At 34.9% G+C, this 14,883-nt stretch overlaps 1 protein-coding gene across 21 annotated transcripts in view; it reads right to left on the reverse strand.

Annotated features, from left to right (window-relative positions):
• The window catches only part of LOC131762898 (platelet glycoprotein 4), a 199,966-nt gene that overhangs the window by 6,381 nt on the left and 178,702 nt on the right, over nt 1-14,883 (reverse strand). For all 21 annotated transcript variants that reach the window (XM_067042741.1, XM_067042729.1, XM_067042739.1 and 18 more), the window contains 7 exons: nt 13,652-13,812; nt 9,411-9,558; nt 8,477-8,656; nt 6,920-7,011; nt 4,794-4,840; nt 2,026-2,095; nt 735-922 (listed from right to left, as the gene is read on the reverse strand). In XM_067042741.1, coding sequence (XP_066898842.1) covers nt 735-922; nt 2,026-2,095; nt 4,794-4,840; nt 6,920-7,011; nt 8,477-8,656; nt 9,411-9,558; nt 13,652-13,812 — 886 coding nt within the window. The remainder of the gene's footprint in view (nt 1-734; nt 923-2,025; nt 2,096-4,793; nt 4,841-6,919; nt 7,012-8,476; nt 8,657-9,410; nt 9,559-13,651; nt 13,813-14,883) is intronic.

The following is a 14,883-nucleotide window of genomic DNA, read 5'->3' on the forward strand; positions in this document are numbered from 1 at the left end:
GTTACAACCATATACCTTCATGTTTCAGGCAGTAGTATGTCTTTGGACTGAGAATTTATTTCATTTAAGAGGCTTTTCTGTGTTTATTCTCACCCACTCCAATATGAAAAAGGTGAGCAAAATAAGAGAGACTCCAAATTTCATGTTTGTTTGAATCAATTCTTGTCTCAGACACCCTGAAATATACTTATTCTTATTTACCATCTTCTAGGGTAGAAAAGGTTAGAAAAATGTCAGATGGGTAAGTTGAGATGCTCAGAGTATTCTGAGAATTATTTTCATTTTACCCTAAATCTAAAAGGAGCACAGGGATTCTGCACAGCAAAGAAAACCATCAAAATATAAAAAGCCTGCCTATGGGATGGGAGAAAATATTTGCAAACCACATATCCCATTAGTGATTAACATCCAAAATATACAAGAAATTCACACAACTCAAAAAAATAAATAACCCAATTAAAAAATGAGCAAAGTACCTGAAAAGACATTTTCCAAAGTAGCACTGGGGAATATCAGTAGGGTTTTACCTAATAATAACTAAGTTTTGCAACACTGAAACAATTGGGACCTTGACAGCCGTACAAAAATCAAAACAAAAATATCTTACCACCACCTTTACTTTCTGCCCTTATTGCTTTCACACTTTAAATTTTTGCTGGAAAGGATTCCTGGGTGAAGTTTAAAGAAAACTACAAATTATGGCATGGATTGTGCCATCGAGAACTTTTACTCACCGTCTTTGCATTTGCCAATATCTAGCACACCATATGAAGTACAATTTTTGGAGACAATTTTTTCTGTGCAGAAACAGTGGTTGTCTGGATTTTGAAGTGGAGATGCAAAAGCCAAGGATGGAAGGATAAATCTATACACGGGGATTCCTTTCAGATTAATTTCGGCTCCAAACACAGCATAGATCGACCTAAACACAGATAAAGATCTTCATTCTGGGAAACTGAACTTCATTTTGGACATTCTTTTTTTTCTTACTCTTAAATTTATATTACTGCCTTAAAATAGAAAAACTGGATATGATTCTTGTTGGAATTCTTGCTTAATTTTTAGGGGAAGAAAATCTTGTGAAATTCTAAAATATACCGGAACTCAATACCTGAGTATGAGCTCTTCTTACCTTTGTTTTCAAAAGCTTCTGAGAGTAATTTCTGCTTGTGAACTACTATGGAGTGTTTATACTGAGGACATTTCTCAGAGTTTCCTTTATAGTTTAAATATTGATATGACTCCCTCAAGTCCTCTATCTGTGCCCAATTTAAATTAAAGAAAAATAAAATTTCAATCTTCTACAACTTAATCCTGGAGAGAAAGGCTGCTCACTCGCTGGGGTGTGTGCATATGGGTTTTGATATATGTCTCCTACACTCCTCCATTTACCAAGTGTCCACCATAACCCCGGCAACGTACTGGGACTGAATACATGTTTTCTAACCTCTAGATGAAAAAATGCTGCTCTTTTCAGTTTTACAGATAAGGAAAAATTCAGAGATATTAAATGCTTACCTACACCACAAGCATTTAGAAACAGGGCTAGGATTCAAGGATATCAGTGTGTGTGCCAATGCTTTTGTAATAGCTGCTAGGCCCCATCAATTTGAAAAGATGCTATACTGTCTGTAGAGAGCATTAACATAGCTCTGTGACTGTGGTATCATCCTCTTTGGACATCTTTACAAAGACTGAACATGCCTTTCGAGACTTGACTGTTATTACACATACTACTAGTTTAGTGAAAGAATGAAAATATAGTTCTTGCTTCGAAATAACAAAGAAGAAAATGATTTGCATTATGCAAAATACCTTCCTACATCTTTCAATTTTTTAAAGACTTATGAACACATTATGAATTCCATATTATATTTCTTCTTAATACATCAAGAAAAAACTTCCCTAAATGTACTTTATTTTTCTCAAATAACATGATTATTAAGTGTGAGCTTCTTGGTCTGTGTTTTATCTCGTAGGGAAAGAACTGTGACTCCGAGAAATACATCTATGTCTTTGTCTTACCTGCAAATGTCAGAGGAGAAGAATTGCAATACCTGGGTCTTCTCAATGAAAGGTGGAAATGATGCTGCGTCTGTTTAAAAACCAAGCAAAGGATTAGGTGTAATGTGTGTCCTAGACAAATCTAGAAATCTTGATTCCAGCAGGGTTAAGAGAAATACAATGCAAACTGTATATATAATACTAAAATTCTCTGGTGGCCACATTTTAAAAATGAAAAAAGTATCTGGTATATTTTATTTAACCCAGTACATCCAAAATACCATCATTTTAACATACAATCAGTATAAAAATTAACAAAAATCTCAAACTCCAGTGTGTGCTGTATACTTACAGCACATTGCAGTTTGTACTAGCCGCATTTCAAGTGCCGAATTGTGGCATGTGCTAGCAGCTACCACATTGAACCTGTCTGTACACTATACACAATCACTGGTATTCAATTTCATACTAAATTTTCCCACTCCTTAAAAATAAATGAGAGTTAAAAAACAATGGCAAAGTCGCATGTTGTTAAAATTGATTGTGTGTTTTGAAATCCTGCACCTATCAGTAGAGGAGCACTTTTCTTACCTTGAGGTTCCTTTAGAACTCATTTTGGTAAATGTTGTTCTTACTTTTAATAATGATTCATTCACCTACCCTAATGTCTGATTAATATTTAAGTCACTTATTGAAGTTCTCTCAGTAAACAGAATTTCATGCAAATGGTTGGAAAATGTACACATCAGACTAAAAAGGGCATTTGTTGAGTTTATTGAATCTCTACTATGGTTATGATCCATAGCACACACTGGATATATGCAGACATAATGAGATTATTCCTCCATTTGCTCCACAAATGAATATCACCAAAATGAGCCACCACTGAATGTGTCTGTTCAAAACAGTAAGACCCATCCTTCAACTATGAATACCCACGCTCTTCTTCTGGTAACTGCACTAACCTTGTGATCTTATTACATTTCATTTATATTTTTGTGATAAGTGAAATGTAACAGAAGATCTCAATGAACTTGATACTGACATTGAGAGAACAGGATATTGAATATTACCTTAAACTCCACAGATAGGCCCCTGAATGGGCATTGTCTACAACTTCTGTCCCAACACCGTAGCCATTAAAGGTAAAGAGTACCTTGTAAAGCTTTAAAAATGATCTGAAATATCATCGAAAATTGTGTCATAATGACACCAGCAATTACCATGGGCCATGACCATAAGATAGCTGATATTAGCAGGACTCTTTTTTGTAATACATTCAAATGTAAATCAATATTTTCATTTTCTGTCTCTCTAAACTTATTGAAGAAGGTAGAAGAAGTACATCTAAATCATGATTAAAAACACCTTGGAACACTTTCCATTTCATTAGTCTCTTTCCTAGTGCCATAACTAAGAATCTCTCTCACAGGGATTCCATCAGAGTCCTCTGGCCTGTTCAGCCTACCTTTGCTCCTAGTTTATTTTACTGCTTTTCTCTTAGATACTTTCAACTTCATGCCTGATGCACATGTATTTATATTATAGTCATTAACAAATCCTCTAATTCCTGTTTTAAAACTTCTCTACTTCTCTGTTTTGGACAAAGTTTTTAAATATATTTTTAAGCCCATAAACAGTAGTTTACTAGAAGAAGCACAGTATATTTTTCTCTGTATCTAAGGACTGAAGTTTATGCTTATGAAATTACTAGAGTTAGTGGTACTGGGACACTTGACTATTTGCAGAAATGAACTGCTGAGAAAGGACTTCCTTACCCATCCCCATGACTCAAAGCACTACAAAGCAAACTGAACGTTTGGTTTTGCTGTTTTCTTCTAGAAGAGTGTTAACAAAATTAAATAAACGTGCAAAACTCAGCAATACGTTTGTGAAAATGAATATTCTGTTTCCTTTTTATTCCCCGCCTTTTACATAACTTTGTATTTAACATTTGTCATCTTCATTATATTACTTTCCTATAAAGTATTGTCTCACTAGCTTTGTAAACATTATACTCTGCTTCTGCTTCTTAGCAGCTGAAAGTTCACCTCTGATTTTAATTACCTCATGGGATTCGATTCCTGTTGCTTTTTACAATCTTAATTCTTAAAATAATAGGCATAGGTGTACTTTGCTTTTCTTTAAGAAGAGTAATAACCTGGATCTACCACACACTAAATCTAAATTCATAGTGCCTTCTTTCTTCACAACTCTAATTCAGAATGTTCATTTCTGCACACATTTTCATGGTTAGTACACTTATAACCTTGTTTTGTTGCTCTTGTTGTTTTCTCTCTCATTTCTCATCATCTCATTCAAAAATCCATGGCTCTGTATTAACAGCTTCACTGATTCTACCTCATATTGAAACCTCAATTTGGATGCATGTTTTACTTTTGTACTTATCTTGATTTTTTAATTCTTTCATTTTTAAACTATTATGTACACAGTACTTACAAAAGATGCAGCCAGTGACTACTACTCTAAAACTTTCTAACCCCTGACTTCTGTGGCCAGGGAGGGAGTTCAATTAAGCAAAGCTTTTATGAAGCAAACATTTCCCCAGGAATGCAGTAAAGGCTCATCTTCAATGGTTAATCTTCAGAAATCCCACCACATTAGACAGACATGTACTAAGCCCACATAACTCTGAATTTTGTTGCGGGGATACAAAGATAGGTAAATGCATACCCTCAACCTCTGGAACACTGTAGGTACCCTGGTGGGTTTGTGGGAGAAAGGAGTTGGTTTCACTGTGATTATTACCACAAAACAAATGCCCTTACCTGTACCATTAATCATGTCACAATAACTTGGCCAATAGGAGAGATTCCTTAGGAATACAAAAAAGAAAAGAAAGAAAGAAAATGATCAGTCTCATTTCAAGAGCACCTTTTCACATTACATTGTCTATTATGAGTCAGTACTCCTGCAAAAATAATAAATATTGATTAGACTAGATGTGTCAAATGCTAAATTTAAGAAATGTTCTAAGTCATTTGGTCTATGTTTTGTTTGAAGTTTGCATCTTGTTGAGATAAATGAAGTGCCTGATGCCATTAAGTGGCCAGATTATACAATAAAAGCTGCCAAAAGATGGTAGTTAGAAACAACTTGGAACGGAGTTCTACAAAAAGAAAATTGAGAAGCACTTATCAGAAATGTAGCTCTCTACTTAGGGGAAAGTTTTTTTTTTGTCTTGTGTGTTCAGCTGAATAGGAGGAAAATATTAACCAGATAACTGGTATAAACTCAGGGTGAGAGAAGAGGGCAGTGTGGAGGAGGACAGAAAGCAGCAGATGTTTGATCAGTAGAGATTAGAAACATGTAGATAATCAATTTATACTTTTCCTCTTTTTTACCTCTTACATGAGTGGGCATTAAAGTAGGATGGAGTTTATTAACTTGTACTCTGGTATCTACGTAAGATATAAGTATCAACATATATATATCTGGAAACAATAAAAACAACAGTAGTGATAGTTTCTCTGCACACTCAGCCACTTTTTGGTGGTGGAAAATGGGTTTTTCACCCTCCCAACATACCATCCAATAAGATGTCAAGGCAAGCTATTGCTTCTTTGGTTTTTTTTTTTTTAAATTTAATTTTATTTTTATACAGCAGGTTCTTATTAGTTATCTATTTTATACATATTTGTGTATATATGTCAATCCCAATCTCGCAATTCATCCCACCACCATCACCTCCACTGCTCCTGCTTTTTTAAACAGAGTAAACTTAATCATGCTCAGTCTTGCCATGGTCAGTTAAATTAACCTTGTCAAAATCTTAAACTCATGTGAAATTCTTACTCCAATTTGGAGCATTTAGTAACTCTCCTCAAAAACTCTGTAATATTGAAATATAGTGATTTCTCCTAAAATGAGCATTTAAATGTGTTCATTTTCCTCCATTAGAATTTTCAACAAAGATACGTGACTATGAACTCTGTAGAAGAAAAAGGACTACACCAGTGTTTAATTGTTTTAAGCAACTTTTAGATAGGAACGCAGCGTGAGGTAATGTTTACTTAATTAATAAAAATATTTCATCTCTTTTGATTTTGATTATTCTTTGTCAGGGAATCACTGACCTAAAAGTCATTTTAACTTTGAGGAGAAAAGGCTTTTCCCTTGATATTTATTGGGGTTCTTCCTATTTTAGATATATGATGAATAAATTAGGTGTACTCCAGATAAACAGGCACGAGCAAGGGGAAAGTAGGAAATCATGGCTATATGAACATATCTCATTCTACTACTACTTCACAGTAGGCGTGCTCCTTATTTTCAAGTTAAATATGTCAGCTTTAGCACTTGAAGTGCTACTTCCCTTATTGCATTGATAAAGTTTTTAAAAGCTATGTTATCAATATAGAAAATTATTTCAAGAAAATTTTGAAGAGGAAAGTCATGAAAGTGTTGGCATGGATTCATTAAGCTTCCACCTTTATAGGCACATTTAGTCATGTCCTTAGAATGAACAATTTTTATTTGACATGCTCTGTTAAAATAAAAAAAGCAGAAAGATATATTTTCCTACTTACTAGATGATGAGTTGATGTATTGATTTTCTTCCTTTTCATTTGTGGTTATGCAATTGTATTAGTGCACAATAACGCTGGTTATGCAGCAGACATGGAAGTAGTTTCTTTACATTTCTTTATGTAAGAGAACCTGTGCATAAAGGTCAACCCTCACTGGGGCTGACACTCAGCACCTATGCACTAACGTGACCAGTCGTCACAACTAAAGGGTTAATGCCTGGCAGAACAGGAGTTTCCAGGGCTGAGATACAGGCAGGTCTGTTTCATAGGTTGGTGCCTGTGCATTACCAGTTGTTAAATAAGTTTCTTGCCTGCCTTAGAGTATCCTAGTGACACACACAGACACACTTTGTGTGAATACTTACTTTTTGCCTTTATATGTGTCGATTACTGCAACTTTGCTTATGTCGTCCTTTCCGCTGAACACTTTGTAAACTCCATCTGCAGTATTGTTGTACTGAAAAGATATGTACTGGAAAAAATTACTTCTACAACAAGCCACATTTTCCAAGTTGTAAAATATCTAATTAACTTACACATTTCTTAGTGGTTTTTCATAATTATTTTATATGATTTTAAATATATATATGCAATAAAGTTTTAAAATTTTTGGTCTTTAACATTTTAAAAAGACATAATATAAAAGGTGCTTAGAAATAAGTGCTAGATCCTGAGACAGAAGGAAACAAATAGCAAAGCTGACATCCAACTCTAGCACACTTTCATAATTAAGCCAGAAAGGCCATCTTAATCACTACTCCTATTTTAATGAGGTGAGGGGATAATGAACAAAACCTATGAGAACAATGACAGATTTCTAGAAGTATTCTCAATGTTATGATCTTTAATAAGATGATAAGTGGTTACAAAAGATTAGGTCACAAAATTTAAAACAGAATTAGCTAAGGAAAGAATTAAGAATATTTGCGTTAAATAATAGTAACTGAATTTATTATCCCTTAAGACTTTCTATATTCATATTTGATTGGTATATGAACTTGCAATCCTAAAAACCATCTAAAGTAAAATAACAACCATGAACTGGAGAATATAACTAATATGTCATATAGTGCCAAATGAAATCACAGTCATATTTTCAATGCAATAGTCACCTTGTCCTATTTATAATTCAAAACAATATGCTATAACTAAGTACATAACCAAGTTCACGTTTTTCTTTATCTCCAAACTGCCATTTCATGACATTTGTAGATCCCTAGAAGTTCTTATCAACTAATTCTGTGAAAATATGACATTGCTGACTTATCAATCTGCTGTGCAATTTCTGGTGACTTTTACATTTACATTGAAATAAATTTGTAACAGGTCTAGAGAAGGAAGAATGATATGATGAATACAATTAACAAAAATTAAAATATGGTATTAAACTTGATTTTATCAGACAGGAAATCAAAACCAAAAACAGTGTTCAAAATCTTACCAGCTCATAACCTTATTTTTTTTTTTTTTTTTTTGTGGTACGCGGGCCTCTCACTGTTGTGGCCTTTCCCATTGCGGAGCGTAGGCTCCGGACGCGCAGGCTCAGCGGCCATGGCTCACGGGCCCAGCCGCTCCGCGGCATGTGGGATCTTCCCGGACCGGGGCACGAACCCGCGTCCCCTGCATCGGCAGGCGGATTCTCAACCACTGCGCCACCAGGGAAGCCCTCATAACCTTATTTTTGACAACTGTATATTTATCTAAGAGTGGAAACTTGATTAAATGTGCTAAATTCGGATAAGTAAATTCTCCCAACTAGGAAAACTAAATCCATGTAGGTAGAGACTTTTAAAAACTTAGCACATGTATTCCCAGATGAGAAATAGGGTTAACACACTAAATGATAAAATTATGAATTGCCAGTGCCATTATATTTATCCAATTAAAGTCTAACAGTATCGACATTCATATTTCATACTCACAGGATAAAACACACCAACTGTAGTGGTAATAGGGTATGGAACCAAACTCAAGAATGGATCCTTATAGCCCCACAATAGCTCTTTCAAAGTTCTCTTTTGAAACATGGAGGATTTTGACTTTTTGATAAGTGAATTGAGTACTCCTTGAATAAATATGTTTGGGTAGAGGTGGGGTGCAGCCTGCAAAAAAAAAAAAAAATCACCATTTAAGACACCAATTGTAGTATCAGATTTTAAACAAATAAATGGAAAATACTTAAATTAAGCTTGATAAAACAGTTTTCAACTGTATCTTTAAAATGACTGTCAAACTTTGCCAAGACTAAAAGTGTATTTTTTCTTCATCTCTGAATGATTACATTTCTCTGCCTCAGTGTGAGCCACAGGAAGAAGACCTTCAAAGTTAAATCCTACTTTTTGAAAAATACACTTAAAAAAATAAATTTTTATTTATTTTTGGCTGTGTTGGTTCTTTTTTGCCGCACGCGGGCTTTCTCAAGTTGCGGAGAGAGGGGGTACTCTTCTTTGCTGTGCGCGGGCTTCTCATTGCGGTGGCTTCTCTTCTTGTGGAGCACGGGCTCTAGGCGCGTGGGCTTCAGTAGTTGTGGCGCACGGGCTTAGTTGCTCCGCGGCATGTGGGACCTTCCCCGACCAGGACTCGAACCTGTGTCCCCTGCATTAGCAGGTGGATTATTAACTACTGCGCCACCAGGGAAGTCCTAAATAATACATTTTAATAGTTTTCTAATTCAGTTGATTATTCTATAATCTTGTTATCTTTCCAAATGAGTGTAATTCAAAGTAATGCCGTAAGAACACATTTTCATAAAAATGACAAAATAAATGATATCTAATAGTCGTTCTAATCATGAGATTAATTACAGAAGATTCTAGAGTATTTCAAAACCAGTAATTTCGCTGTTTGTCTACTCACTGCAACAGCCAGATTGAGAACAGTGAAAGTGTCATTCTCGGTTCCAACTGATAGTGAGGGTTCAAAGATGGCACCATTGGGCTGTAGGAAAGAGACCGTGTGGGTCTCAGAGTCATGGGTTATATTTTCCTTGGCTAGATAACGAACTCTGAAAAAAAAAGTAAATAAAATAAAAAATAATTGTTGCAAGTGAACATTAAGTCTCAAATGCCATTCATTCATGCAACAAATAATTTTTGAGTGCATAGACTATGTCAGAAATTAGGCTAAACAAGTAGGTTAACATGATATATACGCAAATGCTGAGTTTCTAGCAAATCAGAGAAGGCGGGGAGGGGCAGGTAGGGAGATGTCTTAGAGGTGCAGAGCAGGGGAGAAGGAGTACGTGTTATTATAGGAGTTTACACAGAGTCTGTGGGAACACACAGAACAGGTACAAAGCCAGGCTTGGGATGGTTATGGGGGGATAATGGACAAGATACAATTCCACATAAGTGGTCTGAATGACAAGGAGAAGTTTAGTTAGGTAAAATAGGGTAGAAAATAGCATATAGAAGATTAAGGAGTAAGAACATGGTGTAATTTTAGATACGCAAACATTTCACTATGGTTGGTTTACAGTTAGAGTAAGGAGAGTGGTGGAAATAAAGCCACTAATATAAACAAGATCTCAAACACAAAAGGGTTGTGTCCTGTACTCAGATATTTAGCTTTTTATCCTGAGGGTCAGGAGGAGACAGCAGAGAGGTTGAAGGAAGGGAACAGTAAAAGCACGTTTTCTTATATTAGAAAGACTCTTCAAAGTGCACAGCCTTTCCAGTACTGGCTTTTTCATAATTTCTGGTATTTTAATGAGAATTAAAGATAACTAATGGAATATAATTTCCACTTTAGAGATCATTCCCCTCCATCTCTGCCCCATATATTGTATACTTATTAGTTCTAAACTCCTGGCTCTAAACTCTCTAGGCAAAGTACCAACTACTTTTTAGGAATGTGGTGAAGGGTTATATATGGAAAAAAATCTTTTGCAAGTACAAGATATTTACTGAGATGAAATAAGGTAGACATTATTCATTGCCATATCATATATCTGAATGTTTATTATGTGAGGTTCTAATAGTTATCTGTTGTTATCTAACTAAGGTAAAGACTGAAAAAGCATGGGACTGAAATGGAAAAAAATAAAACAAACCAAGAACACCTGACCTGATTTCAATCAGGTATAATACAAATGTAAATTTCTATAAGATAGGTATTATGTGTGTTTTGTATCACCAAGCAGTGTCTGGTACATGGTAAATTCTTCGTAAATATTTTTGAATGAATAAATTTATTGTTCACATTCTTTAAAAAGAGAATTCACAAAAACTGGAAATAGATTTTATTTCTAATGTAATTTCATCAAGCTTTATTATTTATTCTTCTTGGAGTACTGTAGACATGCAAAGAATATAAAAATCTGGAACATCTCCCTGGAGAGTCTATTACTAGTCTATTAGATAACTGTATATTAAAATTAGATTACATATTAACATTTAAAATTAAAATACTTTAATTTTCACGATTTTATATATATATAAATAAAATAATTGAAATAGCAAAATAATTGTGACCCAAATTCCAGTTTACTTAGTTGCACTTACACTGTACCAGTAGATGGCACTGACTAACAGAAAAATCTAAACTGAGGCCTGTATTTAGAACGTACTTTTAAAAAGAGAACATAAATCACTAAAGTTTTTCTTTAAAAATTAGAATGTATACAGGTTTCAGAAAGTGTTGGTTAATAAGGCCAAAGGGAGGAATTTGCCTCAGATTTTGCTATGTACTCCTGCCAAAACAAAGTAATTAAAAAAAAAAAGATTGGATCTGAGAATATTCTGAAGGAGGTACCAGGTCTTCATAGAGATGGTGTAGGTTGTAACATATATTCAGACTTCTATCCAGGCAATTTTATGCTTTAACCCATGTCATATCTTGTCAAAGTTTCGTCAAACTCACTTCAGCAACCAAAAGCCAAATAAGCCTGTGGTTCTGTTTGAGGAGAGACATCCTCCTCCACTTAGAATTTCAACTGAGTTCGGTGTAATTGATGGGGAGGCAGGATCACCTCAACATGTGGAAAACTCTCAAACTATTAACTTTTTTGGAAAGGTAAACAGCATTTTCCCATCATTTAAGGCATCCAAGCAGACACTAAGGACTGTTTTGTGGACATCATGAGACAAAATGACTTGTAGTTAATCACAAATTCTTTTAACATTGTTACATAAATAGGAGTTTATTGTTTATGTACTTTAGCTGCAAATCCAACTTCTCTTCTCCAATCCTCCTCTCACTGCTTCTCTAAGTAAATCAATTATATCTAACCCACCCCCCTTTCATCCCTTCGAGAGCAAGGTTTAAGCCTCCAAGAATAAAATATGTATTAACTGTCAGCTATCACAACAAGACTAGGACAGGATTCAATATTACGTATATATTTTTCCATACCCCAATTAATATCTTTAAAAGTAAAAACATAACCCTTCCAAACAAACAAAAAATTAAAAACTGTGATGAGTTCCCAAATTCTAAGTATTCTCTTTTATCACATGTATTCGGTTCTCTCAGGGTATGATTTTTAATCAGTTATGCTTAGATTCTTACTAGGTCATATGTGAATTCTACATTTTCATAGGTACACATCACAGCTACAACATTTTTTGGACGAAGGTATTCATACAGGCTTTTCATAACAACATAAGAACTATAAGACCATGAAAAAATAAAAGTATTTTCCAAGGTGAGGTGTTGTTTTGTTTTGTTTTCTGGTTTTCTTTTTGTAACAATGAAAACCATGTCTTCTCTGACAGAGCTGTGAATAGTTGCAGACCTGTGCCTGGAGACAGGAGACGTGGGGATAATTATTAGGACAGAATAGGCACCAAGGCTCTTGGCAGCTTACATATCATGTGCTATGGCAGCAGGCATCACCCTCCCAACTACTGTTATTTCATTATATTTGCATGTGAGTTGTCAATCTATAAACATATTAATGCATGGAAAGGAAATAAATTATATAATCATAGACTATCTGAAACAGATAAGAAAGTAAAACTATGAATTAGAAGAAATCATTACAAATATGAAATTTTGTAATAATACTTGATCATGGCATATGAGTAGTTGTATTATTCTTGAGGAAAAACCACTCATGTGTATAACAAATGATACAGCAGGATTAGCTATGTTCACATATGGGCACCATAAATATATTCCTAATACTTGGATAAGGTTAGTGTTTTTAGCACCTCAATCTCCCCTTTTCTTACTTTGATAGTTAGAAAATACACATAGTCTATAATTTACATAGGAGAAAATGTACACAAATATCTAAGTTACCTATTCCTAGGTTTGTGTGAACATGGACAAATCATTTCACTTACCCTGGTATCAGTTTGTTTTTAAATTTACAAAATGAAAAGTTCTGGCTAATTATTTCCCCCTACTTCCAATAGGCTACGATTCTATTCAAAAGTATGTTAAGGCATGTAGGTAAATGTATAGCTTATTCAGTCTCAGTACTGAAGAAAACATAAGAATGAAACTACTGAATAAATACAAACACCCACATGACCTGGAAAATAGTTTGACTAGAAGTCCTTAGCAGGTATTGTAGTCAGGTAGAATCAGTTTAATGCTGTGGTTCTCAGAATTGAGTGTGTATTGCAGTCCCCCAGAGTACCTGTAAAACTCATTACTGGGGTCTAAACCAAGGGTGTCTGATTCATTTGGTCTAAGGTGGGGCCTGAGAATTTGCATTTCTACTGAGTTCCCAGGAGATGCTGATGTTGCTGGTTCAGGGGCCAACCTTGGAGAGCCACTCATATAACCTACACTTTCAATTTTAGGATTTCAAAGTGCTCTGGTTTTAAAATTGTGATAGATTTTTTTCTATTTAGCATGCATATTTTAGACCTGTTGAGAATACATGCCACAAGTGTAAAACTCCTGTAACTTCCTAAATGCAGGGCAGTTAATTGATGCTGATAAATTCATAATAAAATATATATTTCTTATCATCATTAAATCCTTAGATTAGGGTTTTACATAGGCAGAAACAAAAATTTCAGTGTATATTAATGGTAAGAAAATAATAAGTACATTTCAATACAATGACATTTGTCAAGTGGAAGCTTCTCCAGAAACACATATGGTCGAGGAAAGAGTGCCACTTACTGCGGGGACTCACTCACCTGTACGTGTAAGGACCTCTTTGCTTAACTTTAATTTTGCTGCTGTTAACTGCCACCTCCTCTGGATTCTGCACATCAAAGATCCAAAACTGTCTGTAAACTGCTGTGCCTGTTTTAACCCAATTTTTAAAAGCAATTGTACCTTCTTCAAGGACAGTTTCCTATGAAAAAGAAAACAAGTTTGGGTTATTTCTTTGTAGTAAATATGGGCACTTGAGGGAGTTTAAAACCTTTAATGAGTTAGTGAAAGAACCAAGCTCAAGTATCTTGTTTGTGAGAACCTCTGCAACCTGCCACAGGTTGCGACAGAAATGTTTTCCACACATTTGATAGCAATCTCTTTTCGTCAACCTTTTACAAAGAGAGTCAGTATCTAATATTGCAGACATGTCTGTTGATTGTAAGGCCAACCATTAGCAAGCTTTAGAGTGACATTATGGCAACATTGCAACAGTTTATAATGCAATTTATTAAGCTAATTTAAAGCTTTTCCAAAAATTTCTTATCAAGTTGAATATTAACTTCTCTTCTGCCCTCAGTGAGATGGATTGAAGAGGCAAAACAGAAAAACTGAGAGAAAATTCTAGTGGTATTGGAAGCTTTTTCATTTTCTTCAAAAGTTGGATACTTCAGGGGAAAATCACTTAATATCTGTTAAATTAAGAAAAACACAAATTTGACTTCTCCCCTTCAAAACCCTGCTCAATGAGGCTTTCCCAACTCCCAATATATTTGCAGAAAACTACTAGTACATGTTTCCAAAAATTACAAGTTTAATTTGTTATTATTAGGTTAATACTTTTTTTAAAAAAAAAGGATGAAATAAGGAAGTTTTCATGTTATCCTTTTGTGAAATCCATTAAAAATCTTTGATGCTCCTTGTAATAAAGATAGACAAATAGGAAAAATACCAATGACAGAATCAGAAAACCCTACATTAGAAATCTGTCCTGTGCTTCAGGAGCTGGGACTGAGTAGAAAGTCACCAAACCCCTTGGGTCGATTTCAGTATCTGTAAAACGAGAGAGTTATCATAGATGCTCTCCTGGATTCCTTCCAAGGCTTTCACTCTCTGAGCAGGAAGCCTCTGAAGCTCTAGTAGCTAGCGCAGACAAAGGTGACTCTGTAGCAGGCAGTGTTTCCAAGTAAGTACCTTGGGAGGAATGCCCAGGTGTAAAGTTCTGCCAGGGGAAGAGGAAGGAAAGTATTTCACACAAAATGAGCCTAATAAG

The sequence above is a fragment of the Kogia breviceps genome, chromosome 9, assembly GCF_026419965.1.
Source record: "Kogia breviceps isolate mKogBre1 chromosome 9, mKogBre1 haplotype 1, whole genome shotgun sequence".
NCBI classification, from domain to species: domain Eukaryota; kingdom Metazoa; phylum Chordata; class Mammalia; order Artiodactyla; family Physeteridae; genus Kogia; species Kogia breviceps.